Source organism: Oncorhynchus keta, unplaced genomic scaffold, assembly GCF_023373465.1.
Source record: "Oncorhynchus keta strain PuntledgeMale-10-30-2019 unplaced genomic scaffold, Oket_V2 Un_contig_1863_pilon_pilon, whole genome shotgun sequence".
Classification (NCBI taxonomy): domain Eukaryota; kingdom Metazoa; phylum Chordata; class Actinopteri; order Salmoniformes; family Salmonidae; genus Oncorhynchus; species Oncorhynchus keta.
This window is the reverse complement of record NW_026281022.1, coordinates 290,371-313,501: the sequence shown is the minus strand read 5'-3', so window position 1 is coordinate 313,501 and position 23,131 is coordinate 290,371. Positions and strand designations below refer to the sequence as shown.

Below are 23,131 nucleotides of genomic sequence, written 5' to 3'. Positions count from 1 at the left end.
TGAAATCATATGTTATCATTCCACCACCACCTGGGGTTATTACCATAAAGCAACAAGAAGCAGGGGGCACTTCAATTTTGCAACAAGAAGCAGGGGGCACTTCAATTTTGCTATTTAAAGTAAGAACAGAAAGTTGTGATTCTTACAGTACATTTCAACAATGTAGATAGGCTGTTTGTTCCCATTTCTCTCTCTATCTCCCCCTCCCTTACCCTCACACTCGTCCTTCCTTCCTTCCTTTTCTCTCTTTCTTTTATTCTCTCTCTCCACACACACACACACACACACACACACACACACACACGCAAACACACACACACACACACACACAAACTCTACATTGGGGTACATTTTGGGATAGAGGGTTTAGACCGAGACTGTGAATGGGCTGTTGCTGTGCTCTGCTGTATGATGTGTTAAAATGCTTAGAGAATCAGGTCTGCTGCTTGTTGCGTTGCCACACACACAGAATCCAAGTGCCTCACAAATCGTTTACATACCATGCACATACAGTATGTTTAAAAAAAAGCCACCAGGTGATGGGATCGAGCTGTAACATTGTAATCCAAAAAAAACGAAGAGCAGGTCAGCTGTCCACCAAAGAGAGAAAATCTAAAATGGCCACCAATAGAACTCTGTTAAGAGTTGTTGAAAACAGGTTACGGTTCTGTTAACTCATCATTTCTGTTTATAACCTTGTCATTTCGATTGTTTAAAGTTGACACTTTAGCATGTAGATAATGATCTGGACAGTTAAGACAGAATGGTGCTCTAAGATAAAATAACAAAGGAATCTCAAAAAGAGGATGTCTCAATATTTTAGAAAGTATTTATATTTATGAGAGAATTAGCCGATTACCAAATACAAAAAAGTTGATTTTGAAAAAAAGATTGCATCTTTGTTGATTTTTTTGTCGAAAAAATACTGGAGAGGTGTTTGGCTAGGTTAAAGTTATACTCCATTGTTGTGTCAGGCACCCCCCCATCAGAAAACTGACATTTGTTGGACTTTTGGAATCTCTGGCGCGGAGTGAGATTTCATTGGCCAGTGAGGCAGGGAAGGAGATTTAGATATGCTCAGACCAGACACCCCATTGTGAAATCACTGTCTATGAAGAGAAGTGCCTTACGTCTGAACTTTTGTAAGAACATGTTGATGTAAATGTTAATTTACCTCAAATGTTTACAAAACTGTTACTGAATAAACTTTTTGTACCATATCTAACTTGTCGCCTGGGGGTTTTGTTTGGTGAAATAAAATAAGTACTTTGGCTTTCCACAATGCAGAAAGAGATAGTAGTTATGCTTTTTGAGGACATGGGGGTATGAAGGGAGGGGGAGACAAAGTGAGAGGAAAGGAAGGGGTGGGGGAGAGAGGAGAAGGGAGTGAGAGGTTGGGAAGACACACAGGCACACGGTTTTCACACTGTGATGAGGAACATCCATCAAAATGTAATTTAGTTTCCTTTATAATATGCAACTATAGCTAGCCTCTCTGACAGGCTGTATCCAACACCGATAGTGAAATTCAAGATATCTCAGTCACTTTCAGTACTTAGCCCTTACTGGTTCAGTATTCACAGAGATAAAAATACAGTTTGGGGAGGGGCCTGAGGGAAGTGTAGGGGTGAAATGGATCACTATCTTGGAGAGTTGGGGACGTCTGGAGTGAATTTGGTGGATTGAAGAAAAGATAGTGGGCCAAGTCTTGGACTAGGAGAGGAAGATCTTAGTCCTTGGAAGAGTACAGACAGCATATTCCATCCTTAGCTCTCCCTCTTTTGCTCTACATACATCTCTCCTACTCTTCCTGTCTCTCTCTCTCCCCCAAACCCCACCATGTAGTGTGCTCTCTCCCGCTACATACCTCCCCTCCCTCCACATCTCCCACTCCCCCGCCTCTCTCACTCTCACTCTGACCCCCAAACCCCACCCTATACTGTGCTCTCTCCCTCTACTTACCTCCCCTCCCCTCCCCCACATCTCCCTCTCCCCTGCCTCTCAATTCAGTTCAATTCAAGGGGCTTTATTGGCATGGGAAACATATCTTAACATTCCCAAAGCAAGTGAAGTAGATCATATACAAAAGCTAAATAAACAATCAAAATTAACAGTAAACATTACACTCACAGAAGTTACAAAATAATAAAGACATTACAAATGTTATAATATGTACTATATATATATACAGTGTTGTAACAATGTGCAAATGGTTAAAGTACAAAAGGGAAAATAAATAAGCATAAATATGGGTAGTATTTACAATGGCATTTGCTCTTCACTGGTTGACCTTTTCTTGTGGCAACCGGTCACACATCTTGCTGCTGTGATGGCACACTGTGGTATTTCACCCAGTAGATATGGGAGTTTATCAACATCAGGTAAATTTTCAAATTCTTTGTGGATATGTGTAATCTGAGGGAAATATGTTTCTAATATGGTCATATATTGGGCAGGAAGTTAGGAAGTGTAGCTCAGTTTCCACCTCATTTTGTGGGCTGTGTGCACATAGCCTGTCTTCTCTTGACAACCAGGTCTGCCTACGGCAGCCTTTCTCAATAGCAAGGCTATGCTCACTGAGTCTGTACATAGTCAAAGCTTTCCTTAAGTTTGGGTCAGTCACGGTGGTCAGGTATTCTACCACTGTGTACTCTCTGTTTAGGGCCAAATAGCATTCTCGTTTGCTTTGTTTTTTTGTTAATTCTTTCCAATGTGTCAAGTAGTTATCTTTTTGTTTTCTCATGATTTGGTTGGATCTAATTGTGTTGCTGTCCTGGGGCTCTGTGGGGTGTGTTTGTGTTTGTGAACAGAGCCCCAGGACCAGCTTGTTTAGGGGACTCGCCGGTGATAGGTGTAGGAATCGCTTCCTTTTAGGTGGTCTCTCTCTCTCCCTCTCCCCCCTGTTGTTTTTTTCATTGCCACACTAGTTCATATCATGTGATTGGCAGAGGATTGCCTAGTTAATCGCTGGCTATAATTCCCCCTTTGCCCCTGGCGTGCCTCTGCAGACCTAGCCCACTGACCCTGCTGAGAGCAGCACTTCCTTTATGCCCCCGAAAGCACAGGGGATTGAGCCCTAACAACAAAAACTAATCACCCTCCTCCCCTCTCTTTCTATTGCCCGGCCACTAGCTTGGCAGTGTGTGTGTGTGTGTGTGTGTGTGTGTGTGTGTGTGTGTGTGTGTGTGTGTGTGTGTGTGTGTGTGTGTGTGTGTGTGTGTGTGTGTGTGTGTGTGTGTGTGTGTGTGTGTGTGTGTGTGTGTGTGTGTTCATGTGACACACATCAGTCATGTGAAGGTTAGCTGCCAAATTTTTCTCTGTGACCCTTTCCAGGGATCTGGGAAGACTATCGTTGCTATGCAAACATTAGCACACAGACGATAAATTGGGTGTATCAGGCATCTGCCTGACAACTTTGGTAAAGAGACACCAGATGCTGGGAAACTAGCCCAGAGCTAAGTACCTATACATTATTTTGTCACTGAGCTTGTCCAGGTAGAAATGGACCTTTGGCATAGATCTAGAACCAGTTTACCATCACCTTAATAACCATTAAGGGGGAACACAAAACTGACTTAAGATCATTAATCTGCAATGAGGATAGAATACCAGCTGTCATAAACAGGAATGACAGCTTATGTCCGCTTATAACCAGTTTATGTGGGCTCTGGTCAACTATGCGGGGAATAGGGGTTTTATTTTACAATCAGCTACCTGACGTTTTTACACATTATACAATACATAGGGAATAGCGTGTATTATACTGTCAGGCATCTGTGTCTGTCTGGCTTCCAGTGACCCTGGCGTCTTTTGTCATCACAATGGGCAAAAATGTGGCTACAGGGCCATTTAGTTGTGTGGAGGTCCGTGAATGCCATCGTTGTCACATGACCAGTTTCAGTCATCGTTGTCACATGACCAGTCTCAGACATCTGGCACAAAGAGACCAACCATCCCTTTTATCACCCCATGAAACCCTTCCCTCCACTTTACCCCCATAGGATGTGTGTGTGTGTGTGTGTGTGTGTGTGTGTGTGTGTGTGTGTGTGTGTGTGTGTGTGTGTGTGTGTGTGTGTGTGTGTGTGTGTGTGTGTGTGTGTGTGTGTGTGTGTGTGTATAAACTTTGGACCATAGACAGAGTATGAGATCTGCCCCAGGCCTAAATGATTATATAAGCAATAAGCATAGTGAGCCTACCAGTACCACTGCCAAGTGGAGTAATACTCCTACTGGCATAGTGTTCCCATCTTGGGAAGGGAACCAACATGCTGCTGTTACGAATATCAATCATTTAGATAGTAAAGTGTCAGCGGCAGCACACTGAATCTTCCCATGACATTGACCTTGAACATGTGTGAGTGAACATGTTGAACAAAGTGGACACCAACATCAGCATCAGCATGCCACCGTGCCATGCAAAAACTTCCCGACATCCCTGAGCTTGTGAAAGTCTTCTTATACCACCTAGTGGCCAAGGGGAAAACCACAGCCACGTTGAATACCTCGCGTCAACGGTGCGCGCGCAGTCATCGCCATTTTGAATTACAGCCGCACTTCGTTGGCTGTTGACTGAAAGGAGGCACGATTTCTTCGTTTCTGAAACATTTCTGCGCATTCAAAGCTATACTTACTGGATAGATATTGTGAGGGATTTACTTCGCTCTAAGTATGGCTCACCGAAATCTAAAACAGATCAACATTCAAAACAACGCACCGTCGCCGAAACCTCAGCAGCAGCAGCAGTACCACCAGCAGCAGCATTACCACCAGCAGCAGCACACAAAGCGCAACATGGACTCTCCAGGCATGGAGCGAAGGCCGAATGTTGCGGATGGGAAAACCCCACCACCAAAGCCGCCGACGGCTGCCAGCCCTGCGGTAGAGGGGGAGGGTGGAGCCGGAGAGTCGCAGGAGATGACGCTGGATATAAAGAGTTTCAGGAGACCCGGGGAGAAAACCTTCACGCAGCGGTGTAGGTTGTTCATCGGTAACCTCCCGACAGACCTCACGGAGGATGATTTCAAAAAGCTGTTTTCCAAGTATGGCGAGGCTAACGAGGTTTTTATCAACCGAGACCGAGGATTCGGCTTCATTCGACTGGTAAGACTGCGTTTTAGAGTAACTTTAATCAGTAATATCTAACTCCGTGGTGAAGGAAGCTCCTTTTGAATGTTGGAGTTTAGGCCGCATTAGTATCGATAGCCATCTGTTTCCCCTAGTTAGTTAGCTACGATGTATTACTCAGGCGGATGGGTTTGCCTGACCAGTTGTTAAGCCTACTCCGCCACCCGAAACCATTCATTTCTTGATACATCGGGTCCCTTTGAAACATACTTGACTAGAGTTTATGGTAACACTATCTAGGTGGCAATTCTCATTAATCAACCAAGACTGTATAAAAAAAAAAGGTTTGAAAGTTTGCTATCAATAGAGCCTAACCTTTGACCTGGTATTCTAGGAAACCAGGACGCTAGCAGAGATTGCCAAGGCAGAGTTGGACGGCACAGTGCTGGGGAACCGACCTATCCGGATCCGCTTCGCCACGCACGGCTCTGCCCTCACGGTGCGGAACCTTTCCCCCGTGGTCTCCAACGAGCTCCTTGAGGAGGCCTTCTCCGAGTTCGGGCCCGTGGAAAGGGCTATCGTTGTAGTGGACGACCGAGGAAGGCCCACTGGGAAGGGCTTCGTGGAGTTTGCCAACAAACCTTGTGCTCGTAAAGCCCTGGATCGCTGTGCTGACGGGGCGCTGCTGCTCACCACGTAAGACAACCAACGACTGCATTTACTTAGTTACCTGGTTTACGAAATAACCCAGACGCGCCAAATCAATTCCAAGCAGTGTGAGTGATCACTCCCATCTCACCATGTTGTCTCCAGGTCTCCTCGGCCTGCCATAGTGGAACCCACTGAGCAGCTGGATGAAGAAGATGGACTCCCAGAGAAATTGCTTGTGAAATCTGTACACTACCACAAGTACGTTATACACACAATCTCCTATTGGGAGTTTTACTCTCTGTACCAGTCTTGACAACCGGAGTTCTTTATCATAACCAGTATGAATTTGTTGATTTATTCACTTGCCTGTCGGTGTGTGTGTGCACCGTTCCACCTTCCTCATGGTCTCCCTGCAGGTCTTAGTCCAGCCACTAACCCCTCTCCTCCCTGTCTCTCCAGGGAGAGGGAGCACCCCCCGCGGTTTGCCCAGCCGGGGACATTTGAGTTTGAGTACTCGTCCCGCTGGAAGGCCCTGGACGAGATGGAAAAGCAGCAGAGAGACCAGGTTGAGCGCAACATCCGAGAGGCAAAGGAGAAGCTGGAGCAAGAGATGGAGGCCGCCAAGCACGAGCATCAGCTCATGATGATGAGACAAGGTACACACACTCAGAGGAACCTCTCACACACACACTGAGGAAGACGCTCACTTCTCAAGGACAAAGTTAACATGTTACCTTTTGTGTTGTGCGCATATTCAACAACATAGCCATAGGTCTACCTCAAGTGTTGTCAGAAACTTTCACGTGTGAATACAAAAAAACATTAATACCAAGCCAACCCTGTTCTCTCAGACCTGATGTAATTCCAAGCCAACCCCTCCTCTTAGACCTGATGTAATACCAAGCCAACCCCTCCTCTTAGACCTGATGTAATACCAAGCCAACCCCTCCTCTTAGACCTGATGTAATACCAAGCCAACCCCTCCTCAGACCTGATGTAATTCCAAGCCAACCCCTCCTCTTAGACCTGATGTAATACCAAGCCAACCCCTCCTCTTAGACCTGATGTAATACCAAGCCAACCCCTCCTCTTAGACCTGATGTAATACCAAGCCAACCCCTCCTCAGACCTGATGTAATTCCAAGCCAACCCCTTTCTCTCAGACCTGATGTAATACCAAGCCAACCCCTCCTCTTAGACCTGATGTAATACCAAGCCAACCCCTCCTCAGACCTGATGTAATTCCAAGCCAACCCCTTTCTCTCAGACCTGATGTAATACCAAGCTAACCCATATTTCTCTCATCTTCTCTTTCTCAGACCTGATGAGGCGTCAAGAGGAGCTGAGACGTCTGGAGGAGCTTCGCAACCAGGAGCTGCAGAAACGCAAGAATATAGAAATGAGGTACGCATGTGTGTACCTCCCACTCTATTTTCTACTCGTCACAAGGAAAGTCAGAAGTGAGTGTGTTAAACGTTCTCTCCTGTTTGTAGACATGAGGAGAGGCGTAGGCAGGAGGAGGAGATGATGCAGCGCCATCGAGAGCAGGAAGAGTTGAGACGCCAACCGGACGGCTTCAAGCCAAACTATGCGGACACCGTGAGTTCACCGGACAGACACACAAACATGCACACACAAAGGTCAGACCGGTTCAAGCCTAACTTCATGAAGAGTGTGAATACACTTGGAGAACACACACACAGCCAACATAGACATTCACATCAGTACAGTCAGTGTCACTCATTTCTAGGTATCTGAATACACAAACTATCACACTTTTTTTTTTCTTCAATTCAGAGAAGCAGTGTTCACACACGTTCATTCACACGATTCTGCTGATGGTCTGCGTTTTATATGGGGATTTCAGAACATTCTCGGCTATGATGGGGATTTTTTGGGTCCACCGATCATGTTGGGTGCTGAGAAAAGATGCCTAACAGTCCTACCACTCTACTTCACACTGATGATGAACAAGCATACTAGGGACAGGCACGGTTAATTAAATACCCGGATATCTGACCGAATGTTAGTTTTCAATTGCCTGAGTGTTAATTATTTTAGATACATATTTATTTATTTAGACCTATTTTAACGATGAAAACTCTTTGTCTATATTACGTCATCCTTGTGATATTTTTTTTTATCTACAAAGAAATACCAGGACATTTGAAATTCTTAATTGAATTAAATTACAAATCTTAGAATGTAGTTTCAATAGCGGTGCGTTGAGCTACTGCTGGGTATTTAGCTGCTGGGTATTTAGCTGCTGGGTATTTAGCTGCTGGGTATTTAGCCCTCCAGGCTGCCCTGACTCGTTATGCCATTTCCCCCACTTCAAATAGCAATTACAAGCACTTCCTTGACAGAGTTTCCACTATACCTGACACAGATCCATGCAAAACACTCACCAGAAACCCTTTTTCGTAGCAGAATCAGTTCTATCATGGCGAAAATCGGACTTCTTTCACTGTTGCTGTTAGCCAAACTACCGGAAACGCAGTATCTCCTCTGTTTACCTCTGCCATGTGCATGTGCATTTTTCGACTATCCGGAGATCTTGGAAAATATAAGTGATGATATTATTTGAATAGTAAAATAATTTTGAAAACCCATTCCTAAAGCATCCCAGAATGCTGCCTTTTTCTTTTCAAATATTGTCCCATATCACTATAGGAGCATATCTTTTCTAGGTAACTACAGATGAACATAGTGTACCGTAGTCCTTTAAGTGAAAGTCTAATAAAAATGTATTTTGGGTTGGTTTAGGGTAGCCTACTCCCGATTTAGTGCTATTTCTTATCTAAGTAGCATGTCACAATACCAACAGGGCTCCAGGTTTGGTTTTGGTATCTTCCAAGGACTTTCGCTTGGAAGATGCAACCCTGATCTGAAATTGGCCTCAAGCCACTATTCATTCTCCTTCTTACGGGACTGATAGGTGTAAGTAGTGCAGCGATTGCTCAACCTAACCCTCCAATGGGCTTAGGGTAGCAGCTGACAGCCACCATCTTGTTTACACCCATCTGGTTTCTTCAGATCTGCTAAAACCAAAAGAGAAAGGCCGAGGGGTTTTCATATTGGTTCATCGTTGTTTTACTGTGGTTTTCAGGGTGTATTTTTCTCACCAAACTGATGTCCAGCAGTAGCAGCCCTTCTAAGCAGTGTATCCACAATACTATCCTCACAGCCAGCGACATAAAACACCATGTAGCTGTCCCACGTTATACGTATGTCATCAATTCAAATGTCTGTTGTATTTACCTGGGTTTTCAACACATATTTTACTAAAGTAGTATGGGAGAGGGACACCTGCTTGAACAAAATACTGCTCTATCTCTGACGAGTTGTCTGAAGTAATTTAGATCCTGTAACCGACAGCTTGGCTTTCTTGTGGGAACGTTAAGAGGGGAGAGGCTAATGATTGACATACCCTTTCACCACAATGCTCATTTGTGATGCTTGAGTGTGTTCCAGATGAGAGTAACTTCACTTCCAGAGAGAGTCCTCAGAATAGTTAGTTTTTCCATGAAGGCGATAGGGTAACTTGAATGTCAATCTGTTAAAATGTTAATGGCATGTCTAGAAATGGCCACTGTGCAAATACTGTGTCCTTTGGTATCTTTATCTATTCACTTGACAAAAACACACAGGCAAAGAGTTGAGGAATCTGTCATCGGCTTTTTGGGTGTGGATTTTAATCTTTCATTTCAGGCCTAAGTCTTGGTCCCAATTTTCAGAACTTCAACAGTCTCCAATCAACTTTTTCATCATTGCAACTCTGTGATCATGGGTTGGGAAACATACTGACATTCTCAGGAAACATGTGTTTATCTACCTAGCCCTTGGTGCACTTGTATTACTGCATGCCTGTGGATGTGATGTGTCTTATGATGTTGCTGCATAATAACTTTTCTTCTCTGTTTCTATTGTGTGTTGAGAGGCCGTAGAGAAAGAGGACCGGCTGGAAATATCGTACAAAGCACCCTCTGCTGTTACAGCCACCCTTACACTACTCTTAGCATGTAAACTGTTGCATAGGAGCAAGAGTTCAACTCCTACAACTTAACCTTAAACAACCCGCACAAGGATTAACATAGATCTATTGTCGTTACCCTATACCATTAGTCTTGGGGGGTTAGACTGGCGGCAATCTCAGAACATGCTCGCAAGCCTCACACACATTTACGAACAACACGTATACCTTAACACACTTTTTGTCTCCCTCCTTTTAGATTGACATTTTAGTAATTTAGCAGACGCTCGCATCCAGAGCGACTTAGTTAGTGCATTCATCATAAGAAAGCTAGGTGAGACAGCCACATATCAGTCGTAGTAAGTACATTTTTCCTCAATTAAAGTAGTGATCAGCAATGTCAGTGCTAGTAGGAAAAGACGAGTGCAAGTTTAAAAAATAAAATGATGCTCCATCCCCTAACTTAATGTGCTATCGACCGAGGAATGAAAACCAAAAGGGATGGTTGAATAGAAGTCCACAAGACAAAGCTGAACTACAACTTAGAAGTCAGAGGTGTCTGGCAATAATATACAGTATATGTAGGCCTACTATTATTAGTGGCACTAGCAACAGTCTTCGCCTTAAATATTGTTTTAAAAAAACAACTGAATTGTGGTTATTATGTAGCACACTACTCCTCTAACACTTTTCCAGATAGAAATACCATTCAAATGTAAAAATGTGTAGACTGGTCTGGATTAAGTTGCTTGCATACAGGTTTTTTTCATAGCATATATACGCATTTTTTAAAATATTTTTTTCCCCCCATTTCTCCCCAATTTTGATCTTGTCTCATCGCTGCAACTCCCCAACGGGCTCCGGAGGCGAAGGTCGAGTCATGCGTCGTCTGAAACATGACCTGCCAAACCGCGCATCTTAACCCCCAACAGCTTAATCCGGAAGCCAGGCGCACCAATGTGTTGGAGGAAACATCGTTCACCTGACGACCGAGGTCAGCCTGCAGGCGCCCGGCCCCCTGCAAGTAGTCGCTAGAGCGCGAATAGCCAGATGAAGTTCCCCCGGTCAAACACTCCCCCTAACCCGGACGACGCTGGGCCAATTGTGCGCCGCCCTATGGGATTTCCGATCACGACCGGTTATGTGATACAGCCCGGGATCAAACCGGGGTCTGTAGTGACACCTCTAGCACTACGATGCAGTGCCTTAGACCTCTACGCCACTCGGGAAGCCCTGCATATATACTTTTTAAATTATTCAACTTTTTGTCCTTCTTAAAAACTTTGTAAAACAACGTGACTTTTTACACATCAGCGACTTGGACACTTTCCCAACAATTTAGACAAAACTTAGAGGATATGAAATACTGGTCCTTTCTGCTATTCAAATCTGAAATTGGGAACGGAATTATCTTCTAACAATCAACCTATACAGTTGTTTTAGGAACCGCATCAACTACTATCTCTTCAATTTTACAAACTTTTGACTACTTTCATAAAAACTTCAAATCTGAAATCAGAACAGCAAAATCAAATTATAACACTTACTCTAGCTAACCTATGGCCTACCTATCTAAAACAGTCACTACTGCAATGTAGACTACTGCTACTAGTACTTCTGGGCTACTTACTACTACCTAGTCTCCCACTATTTATAAATCAGTCACGCCCTCTACTACACCAGACTTAAATTTAACACTAACAAACTTCTAAACTTCCACCACTAGGTGGAACATAATCATCACCCCTAATTATAGCCTATACCTTTTCTAATTCCTTATGAGTAAAAATGTTGTAGTCTGAGTGTATTTGTGATGAAATATGTGATCTAACTCCCCCACACGCCAAAGTAATAAGGTTTTTATAGTTGTCTATCATATGGGCTTATCAGACTACATATTTTATCATTTAACTTTTCTAGTTACTTTTTATGACAAAAAAATGTAATACATTTTTAGTAGTAGTGCATACTGTACTTTAGGGAGTATTTATCCATAAACATTTGTGTGAAAATTGTTCCAGGCAAAATACCTATATCAGATATTCTGATCAATACTCAAGATTTAACAAATACTGTATTTTGTTTTGTTTCTCGTTTAACAGTTCTCATTCTTTTTCCTTTAAAATTTATTGCATTTAATTAACTCAACATTATAGATGACAAACTTTTGTAATACTGTCACGTCCTGTTAATTAACATGACATTTTAATTTCCCATACTGCACTTACCTCTGTACTCAACAGAGACGAGAGAGAGAGTGTGTGAGAATTTGTTGCCTTGTGTGTTTGTCTGTGATTTGAATTTGTTTCTGTGTGTGTACTTAAAATACTTCATGTGCTTGTCTTGAGGGAGTGTTGTGTGCAAGTAAGTGTGATGGAAGTGTTCGATCTTCAATGTGGAACATTTGCATTGTATTCCGGGTAAGTATATTCAGGTGAAGCTGTAACTATACAACTAGAACCCAATTTGTCCCACTACAGATGAGTGAATGCAACCGGTGAGGGATTTCGTTTTTAGTGTCCATCCCTCATTAACTATTTAAATGTAACATGATTTGAAATATAGTATATTAATATGGAATATATAATATATGTACTATTTACCCATGTTTACTTTGTTTTAGCTGGCCAGTTTAAATTTAACAGGAAACTCAGATGTGACAACATATCTTAAGACATTTTGGACCAGGGGGTGTATTCTGTGGCTCTGCAATGTTTAGAATGTTGCCGGTAGAAATGCAATGTGTAGAGCTGACACTGTTCCCTGTTACACGTTACAGAGCATGTCTGTTCTAAAAAATGATTTTCTATCTGTAACGCTTCTGACTTTGACAATATAACGTAGCACACAGGACTATACTGTATGTGTATCATATTTGTATGATGGTGTGAGTGAGCGAGTTGGGAGGATGTTGAGTGTACTTGCATATTACTTGTGTCTGTGCGAGTGTTTTGGGGGGTTGAGTTGAGTGATAATGTTGTATACTTACAGGTGTGAGAGAGAGCGAGTGGGGGCATGTTTATTGCATGTCCTTTATGATAAGATATTTTATGTGAGTGTGTGTGTGTGAGGGGAGGTCAGTGTTGATAATGTGTGTGCTTTGTACAGCTTCATTTGTGCGTTTGTGTAGAGTACATATATATTTGTGTGTACTAATGTTTAGGTTGTCTGAACATCAATGTGTGGAGGGGATTTATCTACTTCTCTATCTTTTCTCTTGCATATTTATCAGTAACCCTTATTCCTCTATTAGGCTGAAATGACCACAACAAGGTCACTTCAGTGTTTGATCAACTTTGGACTAAATCCATGTTATATTTTGGCTTGGCCCACATTAAGTTATATGCTCATCACATACAGACTGATATTGACCTTTTTAGATGGACCTTGAGAATCCATACTGGACACATAGGTAACTTGTTAAGCAAACCTAGGAGCTCAGATTATCATTCCGTATGTGCTCCTCTCTCACTAAATTCTTACATATCCAATACAGTATCATTCCACACACAGCTTTTGTAACTCCTCCTTCATGACTTTTTCTATCACAGTTGGGAGAACATTATTAACCTTGTTTCCTGGCTGTTGCTTATACAGTGAGGCAAAAAAATATTTAGTCAGCCACCAATTGTGCAAGTTCTCCCACTTAAAGATGAGAGGCCTGTAATTTTCATCATGGGTACACTTCAACTATAACAGACAAAATGAGAGAGAGAAAATCACATTGTTGGATTTTTAATGAGTTTATTTGCAAATTATGGTGGAAAATATGTTTTTGGTCAATAACAAAAGTTTATCTCAATACTTTGTTATATACCCTTTGTTGGCAATGACAGAGATCAAACGTTTTCTGTAAGTCTTCACAAGGTTTTCACACACTTGCTGGTATTTTGGCCCATTCCTCCATGCAGATCTCATCTAGAGCAGTGATGTTTTGGGGCTGTTGCTGGGCACAACGGACTTTCAACTCCCTCCAAAGATTTTCTATGGGGTTGAGATCTGGAGACTGGCTAGGCCACTCCAGGACCTTGAAATGCTTCTTACAAAGCAACTCCTTCGTTGCCCGGGCAGTGTGTTTGGGATCGTTGTCATGCTGAAAGACCCAGCCACGTTTCATCTTCAATGCCCTTGCTGATGGAAGGAGGTTTTCACTCAAAATCTCACGATACATGGCCCCATTCATTCTTTCCTTTACACGGATCAGTCATCCTGGTCCCTTTGCAGAAAAACAGCCCCAAAGCATGATGTTTCCACCCCCATGCTTCACAGTAGGTATGGTGTTCTTTTGATGCAACTCAGCATTCTTTGTCCTCCAAACACGACAAGTTGCGTTTTTACCAAAAAGTTATATTTTGGTTTCACCTGACCATATGACATTCTCCCAATCTTCTTCTGGATCATCCAAATGCTCTCTAGCAAACTTCAGATGGGCCTGGACATGTACTGGATTAAGCAGGGGGACATGTCTGGCACTGCATGATTTGAGTCCCTGGCGGCATAGTGTGTTACTGATGGTAGGCTTTGTTACTTTGGTCCCAGCTCTCTGCCGGTCATTCACTAGGTCCCCCCCCCGTGTGGTTCTGGGATTTTTGCTCACCGTTCTTGTGATCATTTTGACCCCACAGGGTGAGATCTTGCGTGGAGCCCCAGATTGAGGGAGATTATCAGTGGTCTTTTATGTCTTTCATTTCCTAATAATTGCTCCCACAGTTGATTTCTTCAAACCAAGCTGCTTACCTATTGCAGATTCAGTCTTCCCAACCTGGTGCAGTTCTACAATTTTGTTCTTTGGTCTTGGCCATAGTGGAGTTTGGAGTATGACTGTTTAAGGTTGTGGACAGGTGTCTTTTATACTGATAACAAGTTCAAACAGATGCCGTTAATACAGGTAACAAGTGGAGGACAGAGGAGCCTCTTAAAGAAGAAGTTACAGGTCTGTGAGAGACAGAAATCTTGCTTGTTTCTAGGTGACCAAATACTTATTTTCCACCATTTGCAAACCAATTCATAAAAAATTCTACATAGTGATTTTCTGGATTTTTTTTCTTCTCATTTTGTCTGTCATAGTTGAAGTGTACCTATGATGAAAATTACAGGCCTCTCATCTTTTTAAGTGGGAGAACTTGCGCAATTGGTGGCTGACTAAATACTTTTTTGCCCCACTGTATATCTGTGTGAGTGTTGTGATGTGTGAGGAATCATCCTACACATGTCCTAATGGTCCTAGTAGTTATTGTCCACAAGGTTTACGGGTGCACCACTCTTCTTCACTTCTTCCAGAGAGAACAGGAAATGAGAATGGGTGAACTGGGCCCTCGTGGAGCCATTAATATGGGAGGTAGGGTCATAACGATGACTCAGCACTGACTGGTCCATAAACAACAATGAACTACCCCCTCCCCCTTTCGGTGTCTACAGATCTAAAGGAACTGGGAAGGTGTTGGCCACATGGCTAGGTTTGTGAAATTCTGGTGACTTTCTCAATTCCCAGGGACTGGGATTCCTGGGAATTTGAGGAAAGTTACTGGAGTTTTGCCACCCCAGCCATAAGGCAGAAGTTCCCTCTAAGAAGGCTAGGTGGAGCCCCCGCCATATTGTGTGCACCTGGCTAGTTCCTTCAGGTCGGCAGACATTAAAGGGCCCGGAGCAGGGCTAAAGATATATTGTGGGGCTCTGAATGGGATGGGCTGTGTGAGGCTCATGGTGGCTCCTTCACCACTTCATGATTGTAACCCGGGGCTGCACATCACCTACATATTGTGTGTACTGAAGTACTAATACTACTGGGGGAAATATGCTCATGTGGCGTAGTCCGAGAACATGCTAATTATGTTTTTGTGTCACTGATTAGATATGTGAGTGAGAGTGACTAGGGTGTAAGTGTGTTTTGGGGGATTGTGAGACTGAAATCATCGTGGAGGGGTTAAGTTATCGATCACTTTGCAGTAATCCTTTGCAGTGATAACTTTAACCCCTCCACAATTATTTCAGTATATATATAGATATGTATGACTAAATGGTGTAACTCAGTTTTAATACATGTACAAAACCAGCCTCTTTCCTGACAAGTAATGATGGCTTGCCTTTTCTATTTTAATGAAAAAGGAGTTTTGCAGTCAAACTGAAATTGACTTAAATTTCAGTCATGGGATTTCTTTTGTTTTTACCCCTGATTTGTGTGGAGAAACTGAGTACATCAATTCATAGAAAGTCACATCTACCTTTTTTTTAGTGTGAATTTTACATGATGACTTCTACTTATGATCTTTTCGTTATCAGGTCATTTGTTATTTAGTAAACTGGTTGAAGGAAACCATTGTTTTCTTTAGTCCTTAATGTTTTATGCAACTTCACTTTTGCTCTTTCACAGACCTACTTCTTTATCGTGCCACACAAGTGAAAGGTTACCTGATTCGAACAATAGATGAGGCCCAAACTGAATAAACATTTCAAGCTTGAGGGTTTTTAGCAAACATTTTGTATCAGCAGTAGCCACCAGTCCCAACACTTGGTAAATGTTCTTATCTACAAGTTTAGCATAAACCTATCGCTTTGTTTGTATTTACAGTGCCTTGCGAAAGTATTCGGCCCCCTTGAACTTTGCGACCTTTTGCCACATTTCAGGCTTCAAACATAAAGATATAAAACTGTATTTTGTGTGAAGAATCAACAACAAGTGGGACACAGTCATGAAGTGGAACGACATTTATTGGATATTTCAAACTTTAACAAATCAAACTGAAAAATTGGGCGTGCAAAATTATTCAGCCCCCTTAAGTTAATACTTTGTAGCGCCACCTTTTGCTGCGATTACAGCTGTAAGTCGCTTGGGGTATGTCTCTATCAGAGCAAAACAGCTCGAGCTCAGTGAGGTTGGATGGAGAGCATTTGAACAGCAGTTTTCAGTTCTTTCCACAGATTCTCGATTGGATTCAGGTCTGGACTTTGACTTGGCCATTCTAACACCTGGACATGTTTATTTTTGAACCATTCCATTGTAGATTTTGCTTTATGTTTTGGATCATTGTCTTGTTGGAAGACAAATCTCCGTCCCAGTCTCAGGTCTTTTGCAGACTCCATCAGGTTTTCTTCCAGAATGGTCCTGTATTTGGCTCCATCCATCTTCCCATCAAATTTAACCATCTTCCCTGTCCCTGCTGAAGAAAAGCAGGCCCAAACCATGATGCTGCCACCACCATGTTTGACAGTGGGGATGTTGTGTTCAGGGTGTTGCTTTTACGCCAAACATAACGTTTTGCATTGTTGCCAAAAAGTTCAATGTTGGTTTCATCTGACCAGAGCACTTTCTTCCACATGTTTGGTGTGTCTCCCAGGTGGCTTGTGGCAAACTTTAAAACGACACTTTTTATGGATATCTTTAAGAAATGGCTTTCTTCTTGCCACTCTTCCATAAAGGCCAGATTTGTGCAATAAACGACTGATTGTTGTCCTATGGACAGAGTCTCCCACCTCAGCTGTAGATCTCTGCAGTTCATCCAGAGTGATCATGGGCCTCTTGGCTGCATCTCTGATCAGTCTTCTCCTTGTATGAGCTGAAAGTTTAGAGGGATGGCCAGGTCTTGGTAGATTTGCAGTGGTCTGATACTCCTTCCATTTCAATATTATCGCTTGCACAGTGCTCCTTGGGATGTTTAAAGCTTGGGAAATCTTTTTGTATCCTAAACCGGCTTTAGACTTCTTCACAACAGTATCTCGGACCTGCCTGGTGTGTTCCTTGTTCTTCATGATGCTCTCTGCGCTTTTAACGGACCTCTGAGACTATCACAGTGCAGGTGCATTTATACGGAGACTTGATTACACACAGGTGGATTATATTTATCATCATTAGTCATTTAGGTCAACATTGGATCATTCAGAGATCCTCACTGAACTTCTGGAGAGCGTTTGCTGCGCTGAAAGTAAAGGGGCTGAATAATTTTGCACGCCCAATTTTTCGGTTTTTGATTTGTTAAAGTTTGAAATATCCAATAAATGTCGTTCCACTTCATGATTGTGTCCCACTTGTTGTTGATTCTTCGCAAGAAAATACAGTTTTATATCTTTGTTTGAAGCCTGAAATGTGGCAAAAGGTCGCAAAGTTCAAGGGGGCCGATTACTTTCGCAAGGCATTGTACATTTGATGTGTGTGTATGTTTACTACTTACAAACATAATGGTGTGCGTTCTTCAATGAGATGGTGGATTATTTTTATTTGGGGGGGGGGGGTTTGCAGTATCATTTCTGTGTACATATACCATCTAGGAAATAGTTGATCATCTTTTCATTTCCAGCAGTGTGGGCGGGTGGGGTCAATTCATAACTAATACAGCTGTCTCATTTAGTACCTCGAAAGCATAATGAACTCTTTACACGTGTTTCCATTGGTAGTTGATGCAACATTTTCTATCTTCTTAATAAAAAAAAATGTATTTATTAAATGACTTGTCATCCTACTGATGATTTGACAGTGTTCTCAAAGACCTGTGTCATATGGCTGTGAATGGGGATTTGGGTCCGGGGTTGAGTATCTGGCAATGGTGATGTGCAGTCACGGTATTTAACCTAGAAGCAGAACTGGGTGATGGCGTTCTTTCGCCTGAAATCGGAAATTCATCCAGACTATCTGAGGGCCTCTCACAGCTTGTCCCACATTGCTATTTTACTGTAATGGAACTCTTGCTCTGTTGATTTAATGGTATGATACACTGCTCCTGTTCCCAATGACCTGTAAATAGTCTGTTGTAGGCATCTATCTGCTAACGTTGGTTTTTGGTTGTTCAGCTTATATATTAATACAATTTGACCAATTTTAAGTCATAGCCTAATGGTTACAGGTGCTCTAGACTGTTAACCTGCCATATGAAATCATCAACAAATGATGTATGTTTTTAAAAGGGTTTTATATATACACTAAACAAAAAATAACTGTAACATGCAAATATTTAACTGAGTTACAGTTCATAGAAGGAAATCAGTCAATTGAAAAATTCATCAGGCCCCCAGCTCATGTTACATGGGACCAACATTTTACATGTTTAATTTAAATGTTGGTTCAGTGTATATATCGATATGGATATCTCACCACAGACTAACAAAATTTGATATGTTTTCAATTGTGTACCACCGGGCTCAATATTGACTTATTTTTCCCTATCAAACTAGGAAATGAAAATTTGACACCTACATAATTGGCATTGCTTGTGTGACCAACAACCAACGTTAGCTAGCTCTGTCAGCCCTGAGAGATTTTTACACCACTCTACAACAACAAACAGTGCACACGGGCTTTGATGGGTGGGGTTTACTTCCAGTGTGACCAAACGATGCTACGTTGTTTTGCGTGTAGATGGGTTTAACCCCGCCTCTGTTGCCGGGGCCAGTGTAAACCAGGGACCCCCTCAAATGATGGGCATAGGCATGAGCGGAAGGGCCGGAGCCATGGGCCCCGAGGGAACTCCAAACATGGGCGCACCAAACATGATGCCAGACAATGGAGCCATGGTAATGTATGCGCTAAGATGGGCGCTTACTCTCAACCTCTTTTCAATTTCTCTCTCAATAATTCGCTCTCCTTAACCTGCTCAACCCTTGGTGTTGAATAGAAACTGCAGTGTATTGTTTTCAGGTTTTAACCAGTGGTGAGAGGAGATGCCAGAGGCTATTTAGATGCTGCTTAAGGATATTACATTCCAAGGTGTTTTGCCAGTGACTTTGATTTTAATAGTTTATGGTACAGATATCTCATCCAGCTGGTCTTTTCTGGCATCTTTTCCCCTACCATTGTGATATCTTTAATCGTGATATCATAGTATTCCGTGGTGGTGATTAGCAAATTGAGGTTAATAATAACATTTACTCCCCTGACTTCACTGTTCACATCATGAGGTTAGTGCGGTTTAGGAAAGGGATTCTCATAGCTTATATCAGCTCTGCACCCATAACTAATGGACTGATTCCTCTCTCCCTCTTCCGACTCTGCCCGGAACTCCTCTGCTTGCCTACTTTGACGTTCGGAACGCCTTCTCATTGCCTCGCCAAAACGAACATTGTTGTTGAATATCCCTCCCATCTGATTCTTCTGCATCTGGACTTCTCATAATATCTCCACCAACCCTATCCCTTTTATATTGTAGCTGCGCAACGATAGGTTCCCCCAGGGGGCTCCTAATCAGATTGGTTCGTCCCCTATGAGTGGCCGTCCAGGTGTCGAGTCCCCTCAGCAGCAACAGGCTGTGGGGGCAGGGCTCATGGGGGCAGGGCCTGGACCTGCAGTGGGGGGGCCAGCAGGCTTCGGGAGGGGAATCCCTGTTGTGGGAAACTATGAAGGGCCTAACAACAAACGTCGCAGATACTGATTGTGTTATGTTGACATTTTTTCAACGGTGTACCCCAAGGCTCAATATTTGGATCTCTTGCTTTTCCTTTCTCATTATGTAAAATAACTGATTTCTTTTCTCGTCAAATGTTTGTTTTTGTTCTTTTAATTTGGGCTGATTATTTCCCTCAGCTTCTTCATGTGTCCCGAATGTTGACTGAGGGGGAAAAAATATATAATTATGTCACAAGACAGGCCCAATGTTGATGCAAAAACACAAATCTTCAATGTTGGCCGCCAAAGGCCAAAATCAACTGCGATGTATCTTGATGTAGTCAGGTCTGTAGATGGCTTATAAACTTCTGTATGGTGTCTTTTCTTGCTTTTTGCTATCAGTATCCTATCCTCCTGTTATTGTTGTTTTCAGTAGATCCTAGTAACAAGTGAAGGCCTGCATTGCCTCTGCAATGGTTAGCTTACCTTGATATCCTCCCGTCCATGGAATGTATTTCCCGTACATTGCATCCTGTAGTAGTTGTTTGACTAACTGCAATAAAACTGTGAAATGCCATTTTGTGAATACTAAGTTGATTGAAGTAAAAAAAACAAACAAAAACTATTTTGTAGCCAACCTAGATATTTTTAGATTTTCTCACCCTCATCCTTGTTTCAAGTATTGTGAACTCAAACTAATCTCTTAATTTTTCAGAGCAGAGAGCCAAAATGATGTCCGTGTAAAACATACACAGCCTTATGTTGTCACCCAGAGTCACATTTGTTTAGCTATAGCACACAATATTTTGCAAAGCTAGGTTTTAAAGGACCATAGAGTTTAGTCTGCTTCGTGTTTCTTTTTTCCAAGGAAAATCTGGTATCGTAGTATTGCGTAGTATTGATCCTCAAGCAGGCAGAATACCCATATCGGATACTCTGATCAATACACTGGAGTTTAATTTGAAACAACAGGCAACTCAACATTTTGTTAGTCATTTCTCATTCTTCTGTATATTTAAAGTTTCTTGTATTTTAATTAACTCAACATTATAGACAAACTTTTGTAATGTGTTAATTAACATGACATTTGAATATCCCATACTCGTGCACTTACCTCTGTACTCGAGCAAGAGAATTTGTGTTGCCGTGTGTGTGAAGAATCATGTGCTTGTCTTGAGTGAGTGTTGTGTGCGAGCATGTGTGAGGAAAGTCTTTGTGATGTGTAACAACATTTGCATTATATTTCAGGTAAGTATATTCAGGTGGAACTGTAACTACACTACATGCCAAGTATGTGGACACCTCATCGAACATCTCATTCCAAAATCATGGGCATTTAATATGGAGGTGGTCCCCCTTTGCTGCTTCTAGGAAGGCTTTCCACTAGATTTTGGAACATTGCTGTGGGGACTTGAATCCATTCAGCCATGAGCATTTGTGAGGCGGGTCACTGATATTGGGCGATTAGGCCTTGCTCGCAGGTGTTTGATGGGGTTGAGGTCAGGGCTCTGCAGGCCTGTCAAGTTCTTCACACCGATCTCGACAAACCATTTATGTATGGCCCTCGCTTCATGCACAGGGGCATTGTCATGCTGAAACAGGAAAGGGCCTTCCCCAAATGTATTTATTTTTATTGAATATCCAAAACATACCATATACTTGCAGTGAAGCCGCTCAACAACTACACCACACCAGTCATCCAACAGACTCCCATTCAGGATGACACAGGTTTATAACGCCCTGCTCAAGGGCACGTCAACAGATCTCCCGTAAGGCCAAAAACAGGGACCCAAATCAATGTGTATTTTCAGCCATTCCTGAACCTGAGACCAGAAACAGGCTTCCTGAGGGCAATACCGAAATAAATGGTCTATTGATTCTGTATCCTCACAACAAAATCTGCAGAGCTTCAATGATTTTATGTCCCAAATATTCAACGTTTTGTTGGTGGCAAGAATTCTGTATAATAATTTTTGCTGACAAGCTTGAAGTCTTGAATCTTGCGTCGTTTTAAAAATCAACTTAAACACCCTGTACCATGGAATCGGGTATATCAAAAAATGTCTTTCCAACTATTTTGCAATCTGTATAGCACAGTTGTCAACATCCTGGTCCTCAAATGAAACTGGTATACTTTCCTATTTGTTCTGTCTTTATTCTTCTGCCAGTTGTTATATTGGGCAGACATAAGTTCCCTACCACCTCCCGCTGCCACCCGCCTTCTCCGTTTTTGGGGTAACGCTGTAATCAGTTGCTTGTACTCTTGGATTGAGCAGACCTTGTACAATTCTGATAACTCCATGAAAGACAAAACTACCATTCCAATTTACAATATACTTTAAAAACAAAATACAATTTTCCCACAAATACAGGTATTTTGACAACCAGCACATTTTTAGTTCAGCCATAATATTGGTTAGAACAAATATTTCATATTTTCAGGGGGATGAAATTGTAGTCAGCTCTGCAATGCTTGTTTGAAAAAGAGAGACTTTTTTTTTTTCTAAATATAATTTTCAATTAATTGAAAATGAGACATGGCTATCTGCAAAAAGGCTTTTTAAATATTGGATGAGCTTTTCTTAATCTACTTGAGAACCATTTAGGGTGAAGCTTTTAGAGTGGTTTAGTGATTTTATATTTAATAATCTCAACCCACCCTATTAATTATGCTTTATTTTGTCTGGTTTAGCTTCCCAGATAAAGCAAAATATTTTTTGCTCATATGATTTGAAAAACAAATCATCAGGAGTAGGCAGCGCCGTAAGTGAGTAAACCGAGTTAATCAAGGCAATTTTTCCATAAATAGGCAGGTATTTTCCTCTCCATGGTTGCAGGATCTTGTCTATGTTTTACAAGTTTTCTATTGAAATTCATTGTGGAGGGCTCATATCTTTTGTCATATGAATACCAAGTATGTCAACTTCACCATCAACCAATTTTATAGGTAAACTGCAGGGTAATGTAAAAGTTGTATTTTTAAAAATCCAATATGTAATATTGTACACAATTAGGTTTTAGTCCAGAAAAATGTAGCTTGCGGACTTAATATAACACTTGAGTCATCGGCATACATGGGCACCTTTGTTTTTAAGCATTGGATTTCTAATCCCCTAATGTTGTTGTTGGATCTG

General features: G+C 42.1%; 1 protein-coding gene across 1 annotated transcript; it reads left to right on the top strand.

Annotated features, from left to right (window-relative positions):
• The first annotated feature begins 4,531 nt into the window (after positions 1–4,531).
• On the top strand, positions 4,532–20,574 carry LOC118363898 (paraspeckle component 1-like). Its single transcript, XM_052504018.1, has 9 exons — positions 4,532–5,100; positions 5,459–5,760; positions 5,878–5,973; positions 6,175–6,371; positions 7,035–7,119; positions 7,209–7,314; positions 14,969–15,026; positions 19,035–19,189; positions 19,822–20,574. Exons 1-9 carry the CDS (start codon positions 4,669–4,671, stop codon positions 20,041–20,043), a joined length of 1,653 nt encoding a protein of 550 aa, XP_052359978.1. The 5' UTR covers positions 4,532–4,668; the 3' UTR covers positions 20,044–20,574.
• The last annotated feature ends 2,557 nt before the right edge of the window (positions 20,575–23,131 follow it).

What these genes read in the sequence shown, in the direction of transcription:
- LOC118363898 (XM_052504018.1), top strand. Translation starts at nt 4,669, where the DNA reads ATGGCTCACCGAAATCTAAAACAGATCAACATTCAAAACAACGCACCG. An exon ending in AAATCTGTACACTACCACAA is followed by an intron (nt 5,974 to 6,174) that starts GTACGTTATACA and finishes CTGTCTCTCCAG; the next exon opens with GGAGAGGGAGCACCCCCCGC. An exon ending in AGCCAAACTATGCGGACACC is followed by an intron (nt 7,315 to 14,968) that starts GTGAGTTCACCG and finishes CACTTCTTCCAG; the next exon opens with AGAGAACAGGAAATGAGAAT.